Raw genomic sequence first — 19,712 nt, forward strand, 5'->3', positions numbered from 1 at the left:
TCACGAGACTCGCCTGCCCCGCGTTCCCTGGACAAAAACATCACCCCATTATGTTCTGGGGCCCCAGTGCCTTTCCGGAAAATTCTCCAACTACGTGGAGGCTAAGCTGTTGTGAGCTCCGTGTGAGCCCATACCGCACAGGATTATTTCATCAGCCCTAGGAAACACATTGACCAATCACAGCGCGTGGCTTCTAATGGAGTGCCACTGTCCCTATATGGGAATCCCACTTCCTTATATGGGGGATGTTGATTGGCCTTTCTCTGTAAGAGGCACTGTCTCTTCCATATATGAGCAGTACGCTTCCTTATTTGGAGGACCTATTTGTGACTCAGTGACGCATGGGATACGTCAGCACTGAGACGACCTTTTCTCTACTATTGCATACAGTGTGTGCAGGATATACGTGAGTTGTTTTATGAAAGGGCACAGTATAGGGTAGTATATAAGCTGTCTTCTCTTCAGTTATCAGTCTATTCTTACTACACCTCAGCAGTAACAACTCCAAGCTCCACGCGTTTGTCATCTTCACTATGCTAATGTTCAGTGTTCAACTTATTTCTTCTCCTTTGTGTGCTTCAGCAAGCCAAGGTAATCTTTACTATCATACGAGTGTATTACTCATGAGAAGTAAATTGATAGAAAATTATTATTTTTTGGATTTTCCTGAAGGCTTTGTTGTAGAGTAATATCTTCTGTGGGTGCAGCAAGTATCTTCTGTGATGTATGACTGTCTTTCATGGGGTTAAAACACATTTTGGGAGTGTTAATGTTATTGTCGCTGATCTTTCAATAATGTGAATGGATGTACATAAAAGGAAGATGTACTTAAAGGGGAAGGCTAGTAACTGATCAGTGGGAGTCAGTGGAAATGCTGGGAGATGATTGTTCCAATCCTTATGGGATTCATTCAAGAGTTCATTGTATATCTATTGTTGTGTGAAAATGATTTGCTTCAGAACGGTCTCATATTCAAGTAATGTGCAGATTAATGCCCCGTCACTGACCAGGGACGCTAACCTGGAAGCATTAAACTGCACATTACTTGAATATGAGACCATTCTGAAGCAAATCATTTTCACACAACAATAGATACACAATGAACTCTTGAATGAATTCCATAAGGATTGGAACAATCATCTCCCAGCATTTCCACTGATTCCCACTGATCAGTTACTAGCCTTCCCCTTTAATATACAAGCAGGAAATTTGTTGTTTACAGGTATAGCGTGGAAAAGATTCACATCTGCTTAATTCTTTTTTTCATCCATATCCCCTTTAACTTTAGGCACATGTATACCATGATTGATGTAAATCTCTGTTTCATGAAGGAATTGTGCAATTATTGTAAGTGTAATCCTGTGATGATGATACATTTGAATCAGACACATACACTTGTATGATGATGATGCTGCTGCTGCTGATGATGATGATGGTATTGGAGAAGATGATGTTAACCTTTTTATGCCACTGTGGGAGGATAAATCTATGATCAGTCATTACAAAATGATAGTTAAGGACCTTGTAACCTCATGAATATTGATCTGTTTGCAGAAGTTTGTACATGTGGTGGCAGTTTACTAGTAATACTGTGACAGTAATGTACCATGTGTGTGACATGACTTGAGATCTGTGGCTGCGCCCACTCCATCAAGCTGCAGCACATGTGCAAATAGTGCACTATCTGAATAGTGAAGTGGGCAGGCTGGTGAATGAACTGTATGCTCATAGTGTACAGTGTAGATCCGTATTTGGTCAGATCATATCACGCGATGTGTGGACTAGGCAGAACACAGGATGTGACAGTGATTGGCCTTTCGGTTCAGCTAGGATGTGCCCACAATGACCGAGTTCATACAGCAGTTCTTGAAGTGCTCAAACACGTGCCCCACAAAACCAACATCTGCATACTTTTGGGATGATGATAATATTCTCAGATGTGATAACTTGACAGTGTAATTCTGAATTAAACATAGATTACAGTACACACTGTGGGAATCAGTATGTGATGTCTAGTTTTCTCTCCAATAATAACAATATGGAAAAGGAAATACAGTAGGGCCTATAGCCTTTTACAAAATATTCCTCTTGTGTTCTTCTTTCCCCTAAAAAAAAATGATGACATAGATAGTTTCATTTTTATTGGAAAAAGTTCAAACTTGCTGTTTGTTTGTCTTAGTTAATTACATCTTGAAAAAGTATTTCTCTTAAAATCTCTGATTTAAACAAAAATAATGATGTAGGCCTACATGTGTGTGCAAGAGTAGCAGGGTTTAATAGCTGAAATACATTTGGCTGGTAGCTGTAGTACTCGCTATGCCTAGTGTCGGTGAGCATGTAAACATCGAGTGATAGATGTTCACAATTGTGATTTCATAGGATAGTGGAATGTGGGGAATTTTGATGTATTGTTGCATGAGTGCATAGTACATCCTCATTGATATACATAGAATGTGTACACACTACCATTCATTGGCTGGTGCATTCATCCAGTCATGTGATGTTTGTTTGCATAGTTTGTGATGGGTTATTGTGTTGTACAGCTACAGGGTACAATTTACATGCAAGAGCACTGTCCCCTCTGCCTAAGGTTGCATCATTCCTTCCATTGTTATGAGAGGCAAGAGGCCCACTGGGAAATGTCACATGATCAGAAACACACACACACACATGCACACACACACAATGCATGGGCAACTGATCAGTCATGCATTGCAGACCAATAACTATTGCAGGCAGTGTTCAGATGTTGCAATTGTGTATTGCAATACCGTAGCTGCGCAAGGCAACTGTTTACCAGATCGGAAGGGGTATGCATGAATTGTGATAGGCCTACATACAGTGCAGAGTGTGTTTTCTTTGCAGACTTCATTCCCTGGTATAAACAACAAAATAAAATGAACTTTATGCAAGTATTGGGCAAAGAAGCAAATCCTAGAGAAGGGACTACAAATTTTCAAACTAATTGACAAAGGATGTCCCGTCAAAATGTTGTTTGAAACAGGATTCACACGGACTTTTGATGGGAGGGCAGAACCTTGGCATAGTTTCTTGGCAGGGCATTTGCAATGCATTGATACTCACAAGTTGGCAAAGCTCCATCTTACTGTACATAATAGAGAAAGGTTTATACTGTACTGTATGTGTAAAGGACAGTGGCATATAATGGGATAGTGGCCTTGTCGATGTATTGATTTTAAGATCTGGGCTTCTACGATATAGATCTCCTTTTATTGGAGTGGGGGTGGGGGGTTGGTTGGGAGTGAGGGACAATAGCACCTACTTGCCTCCCCGAACTTTTCTGATATGCTGAGGACTACTGGTGGCACCCCTGCCATTTAAACTCAAGTCTCTTTTATAATCCGTTGAGGACAAGCGGATTCGCTTTTACACATGTTTCCCATAGACACCTGCCCGAGTATAATCAGGACTCAGTAGTCTTCAAGGGGTTAAGGGAATATTAATTTGCATCTGAACTCAGTCTGTCAGATCCCACACAAGTACCCCCTGCAGCAGGACAATCCTAAACGGTCTAAGCAATGAGTTAGTAGTGACTTTTAATGATAATAGCCGATATTACATGCAATTGACATGACAGTGAAAGCAAGTGCACCATAATCAGAACTTTACATGCTTCTTCAATATGTTAAAGCACTTTGTGTCCCCATGGTAATCCAAGGTACACTTTGTACTTTGACTTTCAAAGAAGCAACTCAAAGAACTAGTTACACTCGTGGTGTGATCGATGTTTTCCAGTTGATATCTTTGCATTACACCTGTCTGTAATGAATGGCAATGGGAAAGAGACGCCACATGTGGCTTGTTGTTGTTTGTTTTGATTACTGTTCTGTGGATGTGATTCATGAATTAAATCAGTGCAATGGGACCTTGATCCAGTGACCACAGTGACCGCAATAAACTGCCCACTTGGCTTCCGCTATCACATGAGCAAATATTCGTTATCACGTTTTACACCCATTTGTTTTGTGTTCAGAAGGAAGATGATCATGCTAGTGGCCTTCTTCTGTGAAGCCTTGTACACATTAGGCCTGCACTCTTTGTACAGTATGGCTAGAATATTCCTTTTGAAGGAGCACTCAGAATCTTCCTTCAGGAAACTCCCAGCAATGAGAAATTCTAATTAAATAAAATATTATGCTGTCTCTTCTTTGACAAGGAACCAGGAAGATTTGAAATTTGTCATCTCCACCCATGAAAATACATGTATGAAAGGCTCTGTTTACACTGACAAAGAAGGGAATTTCCCTACGTCATAGTTCAGTACATGACGGGAATTTGTCAAATGGGCGACAAAGTTATTACAGTTGAACCTCTCGTATCCGGACAAGTCGGGACCGGGGCTCATCCGGATAAGGGATTTGGCCGGATACGGGAGACTCAATACTTTATACATGTACATATACATACACATGTACTGATGTAGCCCATTGTAGTACCGCATGAAGTAATGTGTATACTGCAACCTTTTCATTGTTACATTTGGGGATGTTTGGGGATGTTAAAATGACTGAAGGTAAGCAATTTGGAAGGAAATTTGATTTAATGTATGTTAATCATGTTGGAAGTAATATGTAATGATGTGTGTTTGTGTAGGAGTTCTCAAGGAGTTGGGAATCCCCCTTTCCTCCCGTTAAAAAAAAAAAAATCACGGCGAGATTGCGTCCGTATAATAGAGAGATCCGGATAAAGGGAGGCCGGATAAGAGAGGTTCAACTATCCTTTCTGATGTCTTAACCAGTTTATTGGCAAGCACTCTTTCATGAAAGACAAGCTTTAGGGTTATGAAGTCAGAGGCCTGTAATAGTCAGAAAGAAGTCTGTGAATATCTCTGATATATGAGTAAAGAGCTATTGCAGCTGGATAGCTGGATCTGTTTCCTTTTTCTTTGAATTCAGTCTTGTGTGATTATGACATGCAACTTCTGTGAAGTTAGACTCCCATTGCCAGATGTTTGTTTAGATATTGGGCTTGTATTTCCCTAGTGTATTATTATATCCTTGTACAAGTGGGTCACTCCCATCACTTGTCCTGCCTGTTTAGAGGCCAGGTCATGGCCCTTCCTAAACCCGGTCAGCCTGTCAACAATGCTTTCCAGTGTCAATCCTGGTAAGGTATCCCATGTGAAAAGCTCAGGATAAGCGCTATGTAGGTCATAGGTCAGCTTTTCTCTATCTGACATGATACCCCAACATCTGTCAAGAGGAGGTGGTATGTCCAATGGAGGCCCTGTTATTCTATCAGTGTCAGTGTGGTTTAGTGACCTTATTGAAAATCGAAGAAGGGATGAATACATAAAGGTATTCTGATATGTTTTTGCGTGTGGTTGTCTTTGTATTTGATATATTCTATTTGTTTATTTATTTATTTATTTATTTTTATTTTTTATTATTATTATTATAATTATTATTATTATTTCTTTTTTTTGGGGGGGGGGGGGGTTGGTAAAGTTTCTGCAGAGTGTTTTGATAGATCTTAGTATAAGTATGCCTCAGCATCTTATTCATGTACCAGTAGGCCTTCGTGTACACCATGTGATGGGAATTGCGACTGAAGAGACTGAAGTGCATCTACTGTAGTCTTATGCCTTGGCTAGAGTGTGATTGTCACATTTTCTTCTTCTTCTTCTTCTTCTTCTTCTTCTTCTTCTTCTTCTTCTTCTTCTTCTTCTTCTTCTTCTTCTTCTTTTTAGATCTACATGCAGTGACAAATTCCTTTTAGCTTCATGTAGAACATGTATAGATATCTTGTCATTCTTTGCTATTTAATTCATTATTTTCAGTGTTCATTTGGTCTTGTGCTGTGTAGCTTTTCATGATATTCGAGACACACGTGTGAGAATGTGTGTGTTCCTCATCCTTGATTGACGCACTTCTCACAAACGGGATGTCACAAGTTCACAAGTTTCCTGCTGTGTGGCAGGGTCACTACCTTTCAGTTGTCTCCCCAAGGGGAGTTTCCTTACCACCAGGAATTTCCTTTCTACGGTACCATAGGTTTGCTGGCTTTGTCTATCCAGACAGATAAAGGTGAAAGTACCCAAATCCTCTGCCTGTGTAATGGCTCTCATTTGGCTCATGACACCTAAGAATTCCTTGTCGGAGTTACACCTTCCCCCAACACCACCCCCCCCCCCCCCCCAACCCTTGCCCTTAGAGTTCATGGCTGGTTCACATTTCTGTGAATTCTTGATGGGCTCGCCGGGCACATACTGCTTACAGGGGCGGACTCCTCCGGAATCAAATTCCTTCTTCCCTCTGGAGAGGAAGGGTGATGCGATTCCCAGGGTTGAGAAGGGAAGGCTTACTATGGAAAGATAGTCTTTGTACCAAGCTCTGTACTTTGTTGTGTCATGTGTTGCACAAAAACCAATATGTAAAGTCTGTATTACGGGTGGTCTAGGTTTTACAATCATGATTTCACTTATACCTAGAGTATGATGTCTTTGGTTCTGATGAAACAGACAGGAGCAGATATGAACATTTTTATGTAAATTGTAGTGTAATTGTACCAGCTACATTTCTTTTTAAAAAATCTTTATGGAGAAAACGGTTACTCTGTGTAAATGTGAGAGTGCATGATAAGAAAGTGCTGAGATGTGGAAGGGGGGGTGAACTGGGAGAAAATTATGTGAGCAGCTTGATGTATTTTCAAAGCTCAGGAAGTGTGTTTTGCCATTTTTTGTATTTCCCAGAATCTACTCAACGACTATTTCCCTTTTTTCTTGCTGACTGCAGGTAATGCGTACCTTTGTGTTCCCGACTACTTACCCTCAGGATTCTACCCAGAGCCAGGAAACGACACAGGTAAATGGCAGATCTTAAAAATGGTCATGATGACATTTTGCCCAGTATTGACTGCACTCTCCCTCAATTATTTTGTGTCAAACGTGGTGGAAGGGAACAAAATTGTGTCAGAACAACGTAATGGCACGCAATGGCTGTATTATGGAATGAAGAGATTTTCTTTTCAAGGCACTCCAGAAAAGGCTGAGAGTTATCAGTCATGAATTGGCCGACTTGCCACAAGCTGTCAATAGCTGGTGTGGGTGGTATGTGCGTAGAAGGTTTGTTCTGAGAATAAAAGAAGAAGAAAAAGTATACAAAATCAGATGCTTTCTTGGGGATGAGGGAAGGTTTCACTGGCAAACCTCATTGATAAATTACACAGGCAACTTATCTTTGAAAAGTCCTTGCATGCGGAAATGTAACATCCTGATCTTTGATACCACAAACGTCCAAAAAGGTTAGTGTACATTGTATATCCCAATGTGATGTCATTATCCTTGTATTCACAGTGTTTGCAAATGTATGCTTGTGGGCGGGGATCATCAAGCAATTATTGATTGCACATGTCATAAAACTCTTGTGAAAGATATCTGGCTAAAAACAGACTTTCAAGGGGGATCCTCAGTCCCAAATGCAGGGTGTTTTGCTTTTTTCCCCTGTTACAGTTTGTTTAAAAGTAGATTGTTCTGATTACTTTGGCAGTGTGTCCCCATAATCCTTGATTTACACAGAGAACATATAATGAAACAACACTTTGTGTGACTGTCTGTAGTGTATTGCTGATGCATAAGTAGTTCATGTTTCACATATCAAAAAAAAAAAAAAATTGCCCTTATGAATGGTTGCTGTGTACATAGGTGGCGCAGCATTATCAAGTAGGTGTTTGCTCTGATTTATCTCGCTCTGTCTGCGATTGAATGAGGTCAGGTTTACATCCTCACATTCCTGCTCTTTTTGTCTTCCGCTTTCCAGATAATCACGATGCCCACAGGTGATAACTTGATGGTCTCTCAGCGTCCGCCGGCGACAGCCGCGGTGACCATGCCGGACTGCAAGGCGACCGCTGAGAACTATGCCAACAACAACCTCACTGACGATTCTTGTATGATGGGTGCCCTCACCGGTGAGTTTGCATTTCCTGTTTAACTCGCCAATTCTGTTTTCATGGCGATTGACATCCTGTTATAATATGTTTGCAAGTCAATACAACTGGACTGTCGAAGAGCATGTTGCCTTTTGTATCTGGCTGCTGTCATGACTGGGCTTCAATAATCTCAATTTCATTTGTCATCACCAATATTTTTGATGTAGGACTTCGGCATGACATAGAACTGATGAAAGTGGAGCCTTTTACAAAGCCGCATAGATTAAGATTTGATATCCAATAATACCTGTAGCTGAGTGACATCACTCTCTCTGGCTTTAGCAATGGGGGCGACAGCTGTACGTTCTGCTATATTGACACCGAAGGTATGCGAGGGCCTCGAGTCATTGTTAGGGTATTTACCACAAGAGACATTGCACAATGTATAAATAAATATCACTGCTTTGTACTGATTGCCCAACCATGCTGCAACCGCAATTGAGGTACACTGCTAGAGGGAGAAAAAGAGACAGACAGACAGACAGACGAAGAGAGATTGAAAAAGGGATGGCACTAGATGAAAGCATAGTTAATGGCTTTGGATGTGGGTTATTTCTGAAACTGAATTGATGGAATTGGCATTTCTTATCTGTTTGAAGTTTAATCAATCATCTTCAGTTCCCAAAGGAATCGTACTGAGGGAAATTCCAGAGGTCCCCATTGCATTGATTGTTTCTGAGTAAAGTTAAGGTTGTGATATTCCTGTGTGTGTTTCTGTCAGAGAGAGCAGGATCTGTGCAATATCGTAGCGCAATATGCGCAATGTCTATTGTGAAGAGAATAAAGAAGATGCCATATCGTCGCTGGGGCAACAAGACTGTGTGTCTGAAATTTTGATGAAAATGTCTTTTTTGCTTTTATGGTCAGATAATGTCCTGTCCAAATCCTGGCTGTCTTACCCCAAAAATGAAGCCACCATGGCATGTATAAGGAAAGGCCCTCCCATTTGGTATAATGCTGTGGCTGCCATGTCGCCCTAGTGACTAGCATGATTGACATACGTTCATCTGTACATATGAAACAGTGAATTACGTTTACCTGGGTCTTGCATTCTCTGTTTGCTTTGCACAGAACAAATGGACATGATGATGAGCGTGTCTTCCGTGGAGGAGGGCTTGCACAACGGTCTCGAGGAAAATCGGAGGAAAAGGAGGAAGAAGAAGAAGAGGACCTCGGGGATTGTGCCAAACAAGTTTCAAGGTAGGTGACCCATTGATGATGAAACCTGACTTATGCTTTCAGTGCTTTCTCTATCAGACATACAATTAATATTGTATAGGGCCCCATTTTTAGCTCACCTGAGCCAAAGGCTCAAGTGAGCTATTGCGATCGCCCTTCGTCCGGCGTCCGTCGTGCGTCGTGCGTCGTCCGTCGTCCGTCGTCCGTCGTCCGTCGTCCGTCGTGCGTCGTCCGTCGTGCGTCGTGCGTAAACTTTTTACATTTTCATCTTCTTCTTGAAAACCCCAAGACCGATTTTCATCAAACTTGGCAGGTAGCATCCCTAGGGGGTTAGGAACTCAATTTGTTAAAATGGGCACCATGCCCCACCCAGGGGGCCCCCAGGGGGGCCCAAACCCCCCAAAATTAAGGAATCTGTAAAAATCTTCTTCTCTAGAACCAGAAGTGATAGAGCTAAGTTAATAATATGAGTTAGTACATTGATGACTGTAGTTTCAAGTTTGTTCATGGCAGAGTCAGGGGTGCCCCCCTTGGGACCCAGGGGAGGGGGGTGGGGAAGGGTTCTAATGGGGCCTAAATTGTACATTTTCATCTTCTTCTTGAGAACTCCATGACCCATTTTCACCAAACTTGGCAAGTAGCATCCCTAGGGGGTTAGGAACTCCATTTGTTAAAATGGGCACCATGACCCACCCAGGGGGCCCCCAGGGGGCCCAAACCCCCCAAAATTAAGGAATCCGCAAAAATCTTCTTCTCTAGAACCAGAAGTGATAGAGCTAGGTTAATACTATGAGTTAGCACATTGATGACTGTAGTTTCAAGTTTGTTCATGGCAGAATCAGGGGTGCCCCCCTTTGGACCCAGGGGGGGGGGGGGGGGGGGGGGGGTGAGGAGGGGTCCTAATGGGGCCTAAATTGTACATTTTTATCTTCTTCTTGAGAACCCCAAGACCGATTTTCATCAAACTTGGCAGGTAGCATCCCTAGGGGGTTAGGAACTCAATTTGTTAAAATGGGCACCATGCCCCACCCAGGGGGCCCCCAGGGGGGCCCAAACCCCCAAAAATTAAGGAATCTGTAAAAATCTTCTTCTCTAGAACCAGAAGTGATAGAGCTAAGTTAATAATATGAGTTAGTACATTGATGACTGTAGTTTCAAGTTTGTTCATGGCAGAATCAGGGGTGCCCCCCTTGGGACCCAGGGGAGGGGGGTGGGGAAGGGTTCTAATGGGGCCTAAATTGTACATTTTCATCTTCTTCTTGAGAACTCCATGACCCATTTTCACCAAACTTGGCAGGTAGCATCCCTAGGGGGTTAGGAACTCCATTTGTTAAAATGGGCACCATGACCCACCCAGGGGGCCCCCAGGGGGCCCAAACCCCCCAAAATTAAGGAATCCGCAAAAATCTTCTTCTCTAGAACCAGAAGTGATAGAGCTAGGTTAATACTATGAGTTAGCACATTGATGACTGTAGTTTCAAGTTTGTTCATGGCAGAATCAGGGGTGCCCCCCTTTGGACCCAGGGGGGGGGGGGGGGGGGTGGGGGTGAGGAGGGGTCCTAATGGGGCCTAAATTGTACATTTTTATCTTCTTCTTGAGAACCCCATGACCCATTTTCACCAAACTTGGCAGGTAGCATCCCTAGGGGGTTAGGATCTCAATTTGTTAAAATGGGCACCATGCCCCGCCCAGGGGGCCCCCAGGGGGCCCAAACCCCCCAAATGAAGGAATCTTTAAAAATCTTCTCTAGAATCAGAAGTTATAGAGCTGAGATAATACTATGAGTGAGTACAGTAATGACTGTAGTTTCAAGTTTGTTCATAGGAGATCCAGGGGTGCCCCTCTTGGGGGTGGGGGGGGGGGGGGGGTGGTTGGAAGGGTCCAAATGGAGGCCTGAATTGTACATTTTCATCTTCTTCCTGAAAACCTCATGATGGATTTTTGTCAAACTTGGCAGGTAGCATCCCTAGGTGGTCAGGATCTCAATTTATCAAACTGGGCACCATGCCCCACCCAGAGGGCCCCAGGGGGCCCCAATTCCCCCAAATTAAGGAATCTTGAAAAAATTGGGCCCTTATTGTACATTTTCATCTTCCACTTGAGAATGCCTCGTCAAATTTTGGTAGAGCTGTGAATAATTTAGATTAGTGACTGCGTGAAAGGTGAACTTGCGATACTCGGGTGAGCGCTAGACCCGCGGGTCTCTTGTCTCTCTCTCTCTTCTTTCGTTCTTTAAAACAACAACAACAACAGTTAATATACAATCGCATGTTTGCAAGCATAGGAACATACGTTGATATATTGCTTTATCTGGTATGCACATTTTGTCATTCATAGGCAAATTAGATGCTTGGTATTGCCATCAAATGAGACATGAAAAGAAAATTGAGACAGAGACTCAGGAATATTTTGCCATCACATTTTTGAGAAAAATGAGTATTTCCTCTGAATATGAATTGTGGAAGTAAGACTTCCATATGTACCCTGTAAGATATTTTTCTTCCAGAAAGTTGCATATTTGTGTAAGACTATAAAAGGAAAGGTAAGGGGGAAAAATGTAATTTACATATTAAAGAGTTACTTAAAAGAGGGCATTTACACAACTCCATGAAATGGTACATGATAATTTAGGTTTTTATGCATAGGTATAGGTGGTAAACATCACAGTATATTTGTTATTTATCTATATTTCTTATCAATTGTGTCTTTGCTCCCAGATGTGTATGAGCTTACCGATGAGGTGCTGGGTTCTGGGTCCTATGCTTCTGTCAAGACATGTCACCACCTTACCACTGGAAAGGAATATGCCGTCAAGGTGAGACCACATTCAGTCTCTACCCCTGCCTCTGTGTCCCTTGACTTCCAGTAACTCTCTGAACTGCTCTCTTTGTAGTAATGTAGTGGAAATTCCCCTCATGAGAGTAGCTAAGCATTCAACCATTATTACAAGCTTGGTTAAGTCTGCATTAGAGGGCAAACAAAGCCCTTCTTACTGTAGTGGTCTCAACGCTAATCTGCTTCTTTCTTTCCAATGACTAAAGTGCAATATGCCTTATTTCTTTAAAATAATTAATACAATGATTTTGAGCCAAACAGTAAGTGAAAGTAACTGACAGTATTGTAAATGGAGCTTTTTTTTTTTTTTTTTCCAAGATAGATAGAGTGTCAAGTATGTTTCAGTAGTGTATTTCAAACACTTGTGCATTAAGCTGGTTACATTCATTGTAGAAATGGAGGAAACTTGATGACATTATGTCTCTTGCGGAACTCTTTGCACAGGTCATGGAGAAGCGGCCAGGGAACAGCCGCACCAAGATCTTCAGGGAGGTAGAGATGCTCTACCACTGTCAGGAACACAACAACATTCTGCAGCTGATTGAATATTTTGAAGATGAAGAAAGGTGAGCATGACTCCTTAGCCATTGGTTACAAGTCTTCAGGTTGGCATGGCATAATCTGACAAAAGCATCGTGAACAGGCCATTTTATGAGTAATTGAGTGGGTGGGGGTTGTCACGCGCTTAAATATCTCAGATTTCGAGTGAATACTTAACCAGTATGTTCTTTGTTTGTCTGTCAAGGAAGAGAAAGGTATGAACTCTGTAACTAAAAAGCTTATCAATGTAGATAGCGATAAACAGCGTTATGTAGTTTGAGCAGGATAGTGTTTGTTGTGAGAGGGTAGGGATGTCTTTTGACCTCAAGTGCCAACACCTGTTTTGCTATGGGGGCCACATTCTTTTAGCAGTGTTTGCCCAAGACACAAGTCTCAATGTTGGTGCTTGGCATTGCTCGTGTGTTCTCCAGGTTCTACCTCATCTTTGAAAAGATGAATGGAGGTGCCTTACTGCAGCACATCGAGCAGCGCAAGACCTTCACAGAGCAGGAGGCCAGCCAGGTCATCAGGGACATCGCCAGCGCTCTGTCTTTCCTTCACAACAAAGGTGAGAAGGGGTGCCCTCGCCTTTCAAGTGATAATCATTGGGCATTCTATAGCCGTGGATGATGTGTGTTACGTTGGCATTATAGATTATGTTTATAATATCATAGTTATGTTTATATGTCAGAAGAATCAAGCTCACAATAATTTGTTTTTTTGTTTCTGAAGAGGAAATGTCGTTGGCTATAATGATGAGAATGCTAATGTAACAGTAGCCGCAGAGACCAAAATTATGTAGCACCTTGTAGTATATTTTACCAAGTGATACTAACTACTATAATGAGAACATACAAAAAAACAACAACAATCAGCCTGATAATGATGTAATGACACTTCTTTCTTCCGCAACAACCAATAGGTATTGCCCACCGAGACCTCAAGCCCGAAAACATTCTGTGCGAGAGCAAGTTCAGCATCTCACCGATCAAGATCTGCGACTTTGGTCTTGGCAGCGGCATCCACCTCAGCAGCCAGTACAACACGCCGGTGACCACGCCCGAGCTTCTCACCCCGGTGGGCTCGGCCGAGTTCATGGCGCCGGAGATCGTAGAGGCCTTCATCGACGACCTGCAGGCCACAGCGTACGACAAGCGCTGCGACCTGTGGAGCCTGGGGGTCATTCTGTACATCCTGCTGAGTGGCCACCCACCCTTTGTGGGCTCGTGTGGTGAGGACTGCGGCTGGGATCGGGGAGAGGCTTGCCAAGAGTGTGAGGTAAATATTGTACCCTCCTGCCTGTCTGGGGGGAACTAACAACAACAACAACAAAAAAAAAGATCCTGGTAAACATGCCAGATCACACACATACAAAAATAGCAACAAATATTTATTGAATGAGAAACTTTACATAGCACATACACACAAAGACAACAACAAAAACCTTATTGACTGTTAAAAGAAAATATTTGTGTATCACAGATAGGAAGAATTATTCAGCACATGTTCAAAGTGCAAATTGGTATTTACACATAAAAATGTGTAGTGTCTATTCATGGAGTATTGTGTATCATGGGTACAGCATCACAAAAGACAAAAAAAAAGTGCAGGCCAGAATGGCAAGGAAAATGAGTCGTGGTTTGATAGATCTACTGTAACAGTGATATTCTTGAGAGTGTCATGTGCTGAAATGTTGTATTAACTCCGCCACTCTTATCCATCACCCCGTAGGACCTGCTGCTTCACAGCATCCAGTCAGGGGAGTATGACTTCTATGGCCCGGAGTGGGAGAACATCTCGGATGGTGCCAAGGATCTCATCTCACACCTACTGGTGCGCGATGCCAAGGAGCGTTACACAGCGGACATGGTTCTCAGTCACCCATGGGTGAAGAGGGTAAGTTCTTTATGTCCTGGGCAGAATACCTTTCTTGTCATTGTGGCATTGTTAGGTTATCTTTTTTCTTTGTTTTCTTCATTTCGTAAGAGTTAGTGTGTTTGTTTCTTGTATGACTGAGTGTCTTGCATTGAATGAGTTTTTGTACTGAATTTGTTGAAAAAAAGCATCATGACACATTCACTTCCTTACAAATTACAATTTATCTGGAAGCAACAGTGATAAATCTTTTGTATAGTAGGTTAGAGTTGGCTTGTATCGATCTCCATGAGTTTAATACTGTCAATAGTGGATTTGGTAGAAGTCACACTTTTAGATAACATTAATAGTCACCAAGGGGACATTTACATGTGTTTTAACTGTGTGTACTGTTCTTTTCATGTCTTATGTAGCCTCCTACCACCCCGCTCCTGACACCAGCAATCATCAAACGCAACAACAGTGCCAAAGACCTGAGCCAGTTTGCTGCCGAGGCGGTGGCCTGCAACCGCCTGGTGGCCCAGAAGGAGGAGGATGAGATACCTGAGGAGCTAGAGTCCAACAGGGAGGAGGAGGATGACGAGGGAGCCATCTGCATCATCCGGCCTTCCGGCCAGCTGAATAACGGCGGCCTCACGTTCGGGCTCTCGCCGCCTGGCGAATCGGCGCTCGCAAAGCGCCGCGCCGCCATGCACAGCCAGGGCCAAGATCAGTGCATCACGATTACGGCGTAGATGGACCAACGAGGAGTTTCCTATGTTTTTTTTTTTGTTTTTTTTCTCCCCTCTTTCCTCTTTCTGACTGCTTGCTCTTCTATGACAAGGAAAGAGTACAGTGACAATCAAAAATAGTGCAAAAAAAAAAAGTTTAATGCAAAGCTTGTGCTGTTCCAACCCCTGTTGCAGAATAGCATGAGTTAATGGCATGGACTGAGATGCATTCGGACCTGCTTTGCTGCAGAGGTCCAGATCAGAGGCAGGTGCTCCAGGGCAAAGTTCCACTGAAAAAAAAACCTCCTGGGCAGCTGCACTTTTCGGGTACATAGTGATGCAGTTCTCAGCAGCCCGGCCGAGTACAGGACGAGTGTAATATATACCGAGAATTTGGGCTTTCGTAGAGTAAGTTAAACTATTCAGTACCCTGCAAGTGATGTGCTGGCGATGCTGGGTCCCCTCCAGCTCTTCCCAGTTTGGACTCGAGATGGACCTGTGTTCTCTCTCTCCAAGACTTGAAGTTTGAAGCCGTGTCCGGTGTCAGCCACAAGCTGTGGGGTGTGATAATTGTGTGAGGCACAAAAATCTATTTTCCTCTGGCGTAAACGTATTCTTGGCTAACCTACGCGATGTGGGTTGGTGGCAATCAGGAGGAAGGGGTAGGGGGCAAAATTGCTATGTTCGACACTCTGGGAGACATCCATTTCTAAATGTGCCTTCTATGAAGGTTTCCTCTTTCAGTTTTTTTTTCACCCCCGTTCCTTCCAAAGAGCATTGCCCGGAAGTGGGGTATTTCAAGGTAAATTCCGGCATTGTAGTCTCAAATTAAAATAAGATGTTGTGGCAGTGTGTGTGTGCGAAACTCTTTCGAAAGAAGCTCACGGCAAAGAACTATACCCAGATGAACTTATCTGGCTTCACACAGAACAAAAACATTCCATCCTTCTTTCTTAAAAAACAACAACAAACAAATCTTTTAAATGATGAGATTATTTTAGTATGTTAAACCGTGAAGAAGATTGTTATTAGTCCAAATTTGTGCACCGATATGTTGTCAAGGCCACCGATAGCAGTCCCGAAGTGTTAAGTCAGGCCTTTCCCACATAACGGTAGAGTTGATAACTGTACAAGTTGAACAACAGAAACTCGTTCAAAGCTGTTGTCAAGTGATAAATGAGCTATTAGCTTTCCATGCTAGGTTCAAAGTAAATAACAGGGATTGCGGGCATAGCCTCAGCTATGTCTCAAGAAGTCAATTTGGGGCTCCTCTGTATCGAGCAGACCGACAACATCAGTCTCTACATGAAATAAAGTGTGAAACATGAACAGCATGTCAAACCGTATGTACTGACATGCGGCGATTGTACGAAGCATCAGAATTCGAGGGTGGAATGAAAAGCAGTGCTACTAAATTATGTGTCGTTACTTTCAAAAAGAAGATATCTCTATATTTTTTACAAGTCGAGTGAGTCTTACATAAAACCACTTTTTTAAAAACAAATTTTTGCTGTTTTTGTATTTTTTTCGTCAAGCCTGGAAGGCAAGAGAATGCAGCATCATCATTACTCCAATGTGTGTAATTATGGGTAGATTTACCTTCCTGGTTGACAGTTGGTTTGTAAACATATGCTTTATAAAACTGTTATCTCGCTTTGCATTCTGAGGTGCCAAGTTGTGGCTATGTTAACAACAGGTGATTGTATATATACAAAATGTCAAAACTGTGTCCTTCTTTCATTCTTTCTCTCTATTTCTTATGTTCATTTCTTGATTGGAGATGTGTGCAAATAAGTGTAATCTCTGTCGGAGAGGAGGTGAGATATTTATTTCATTTCTCCCTTTTGTTACTTGAAATGGAGCTGTTGTACATATTGGATGTCAAATACAAGTTGTACATATGACAGCAACATAAGGAGTGAACACTTTTACTGTGTGTTACCAAAAAAAAAAGGAAAAAAAAAAGAGAAACAGTTTCTGACAAAACAATCTCAGAGAAAGAAAAAAACAACAACATAGAAATGTCCACTTACTTGAGAGCTTTATGTTTGTATGCTTGTTTTCATTTTTACATATTTGCATCAGGTTGCTTTAATTAAAATTCAGACGCTTGGTAATACATGTATTAATATTATGATCAACCCATTATCATGGGTTGATAATTGTTGATGCTGATAGAAACAATTTTGGTTTGTTTTGTTTTGCCATGTCATTGTCCATCACAAGCATTTATGGACAGTGGTAAATGAAGGGAATTCCAGGGTATCAGTTTTGATAAAGAAAAAAAAAATGTCTGACTCTGTATGATATGATAGGAAACTGATGATTTCCATCACCATTGTTGGCTGGTGTTATGATGCGAACTTCAAACGGTTTTATATCGGCCATTGCCCTATTTACGAGGCCTTCACGTGTGAATAGTTATGTAGTGTGGACGTTGAAAGTCCATCTAAGTTGTTGGATCCACCTAACCCTCCCTCTCGGGCTTTGTGCGATCAGATTGCCTATTGTGATAAGTAGAGGGGGAAGAGTCACACACTGCAGTGAAGTAGCCTCTCATGTATCGGGCGTGATTTCAGCTACTGGTAGCCTCTCTTACAGGTCTTCCTACTATAGTCAATGTTGGGGGAATTGAAAGATTTGAAGAAAAAAAAAAGTGTGCTGCCTTGCAGTTTTCAGGTAGATTGGGAAGTGCAAGTTTGTTCGGGCAAACATCTTAAATTCATGCCTAGAATTTGTTGGCCTTCATTACTTAGTCCTTTGTGGTGAAACAAAAAGTGGGTGCGATTCACAGGGATTTTTCCATTGTGCCCTTGTGTAAAAAGCAAACAAAAACAATAACAAAAAACGAGATGCCAGTCTTTTGCTCTGCACAATGCCCTGATGAAATTGCCACAGGACCTTGTACGAAACAACTAACAAATCCTGAAGCAGTGAGTTTGATGGACTTGCGGGGAAAGAATGCTGCTGTTGCTTTTAATGAGAGAAAGCTGGACTTTCAGCACTGAAAGAATGGTAGGCAGAACATTGTGTGAAAGCCATGAAATAGGAAAAAAAAAAAATGTATTAATGGCTGTGTGGTTACTCGGCTCTGAAAGCAATTATCTTCCATGAGTAATGTTAGTGTACAATACAAGAAAAAGAGACACAGTTGTATCTTTATTCCGTGTGTGTTTTACCCCAACCCTGCTGTGCATCAGTTACTCTTTATGCGATGTTGACACAGTACCTATGTTGTGGTCCACCCATGGACCGTTGTGCAATATGAGATGAACTCTACCCAATGACAAGGTCCCTACCAGACCTTTTTGTCACCATCAGTTTTGATTTCAGTAAAAACACACAAAAGACTATTCACGGCAAGTTACATTGTAAGCATTTTTCTGTTTGGTGCATATTTCAATTTGGTTTTATACTCTAAAAAGTCTTTTATATTGTTTTATATAATTTGTACTGTACACTCTGTTGACAACAAGAGTAAGCTTCAGCTAATTTGGTTTTACCCAGTCACTTTTGATGTACTGCGATCAAACGGGTTACACTTTACCCTGTGCTATACAAGACAAAACGTAGCTTTAAGTTTTTTGTTGAGATAAACTTCACACAGTTGATCTCACAAATGAGTGCATTCTGATTATGTTTCTAGTAACCCACCAAGTTCCCTTGTTCAATGCTCGCAATCGTTTTTCAATTATGAAGCGCAAGTGTCGATACCTTGTAAAATCAGTCACATCTACACTCCTCTGCATCCGGTCATGATTATAAATAATCCTGCTGGCCATTTGTCCACCACTATTTGTACAACTGTATGTGCTATGATCATTATCATGAAGGCCTGCGGGACGGGCCATTGCCGAACTACGAGAAATCAACATACCAAGGGATTTTTCCTGTGAACTGTGTGAAGTATATACTGTATGTCAAGTCTCTTAATTTAGGATACACATTTTTGTTGTTGTTTTCCTTCTTCGGAGGTCAGTAATGCCAAGTTGTAAGATGTTCATCGAGATCGTTCATGCAATATTTGAGTGCCTTCTTCAGGTTAGAGACAAATTTGATTTCGCAGACATTGCTTCAGACACGCCACAATACGCAAACAGGAGTTCTAAAATCAAGAAGCATTCATTGGTCATGCTGTTCCTGCATCTATGGATGGATTAAGTTTGTCAGTGGTTGAAGTTTTATGTTTTCTTTCCTTTTTTCTTGTCAAAAAAAGAGAAAGAAAAATTACATCAAACATAGTCCAAGTCATAAGTATCATATGAGAACACAAACTATGGATTGGTTGGAAAGAGGTGGATAGAGACTTGGGTAAGCTTTAAGTTTTTATGCTGCCATGCAAGAAAAACCAAGGGCATTTTTATTGTTTGGGGTTTTCAAAAAGTAGCAGCACTACTCTTCTAAGCAGCTTTACAGATTCAGCTATGTGGTTAAAGGTATTGGTGCAAAAAGCATTGCCTCTTCTCTGAACATTTCTCTTTATTTTTTTTTTTTTTTGGGGGGGGGGCGGTATCATTATTACAGGTAGAAGTTTTATTACGAAAACTACACGTACAATGAAATGTTTTCATGCAGTCTCCCTGATTCAGCCATGAAATAGCACCATCTTACTATACTATGCT

The 19,712-nt window shown here is 41.8% G+C and overlaps 1 protein-coding gene across 4 annotated transcripts in view; it reads left to right on the forward strand.

Annotated features, from left to right (window-relative positions):
- Positions 1-18,434, forward strand: part of LOC139727338 (MAP kinase-interacting serine/threonine-protein kinase 1-like) — a 29,356-nt gene extending 10,922 nt beyond the window's left edge. For 3 of the 4 annotated variants that reach the window (XM_071638295.1, XM_071638297.1, XM_071638298.1), the window contains exons 2-10: positions 6,756-6,824; positions 7,779-7,929; positions 9,022-9,150; positions 11,848-11,945; positions 12,410-12,531; positions 12,937-13,073; positions 13,428-13,783; positions 14,237-14,401; positions 14,794-18,434. In XM_071638295.1, the coding sequence (XP_071494396.1) occupies positions 6,759-6,824; positions 7,779-7,929; positions 9,022-9,150; positions 11,848-11,945; positions 12,410-12,531; positions 12,937-13,073; positions 13,428-13,783; positions 14,237-14,401; positions 14,794-15,114 (1,545 nt within the window). In that variant the 5' untranslated portion in view covers positions 6,756-6,758 and the 3' untranslated portion in view covers positions 15,115-18,434. Of the gene's footprint in view, positions 1-514; positions 592-6,755; positions 6,825-7,778; positions 7,930-9,021; positions 9,151-11,847; positions 11,946-12,409; positions 12,532-12,936; positions 13,074-13,427; positions 13,784-14,236; positions 14,402-14,793 lie in introns of those variants that run through there. The other variant, XM_071638296.1, reaches the window with a different exon arrangement.
- The last annotated feature ends 1,278 nt before the right edge of the window (positions 18,435-19,712 follow it).

Source organism: Diadema antillarum, unplaced genomic scaffold (assembly GCF_040938485.1).
Source record: "Diadema antillarum isolate AM-2024a unplaced genomic scaffold, OU_Dant_1.0 seq00000126_RagTag, whole genome shotgun sequence".
In the NCBI taxonomy this organism is placed as follows: Eukaryota; Metazoa; Echinodermata; class Echinoidea; order Diadematoida; family Diadematidae; genus Diadema; species Diadema antillarum.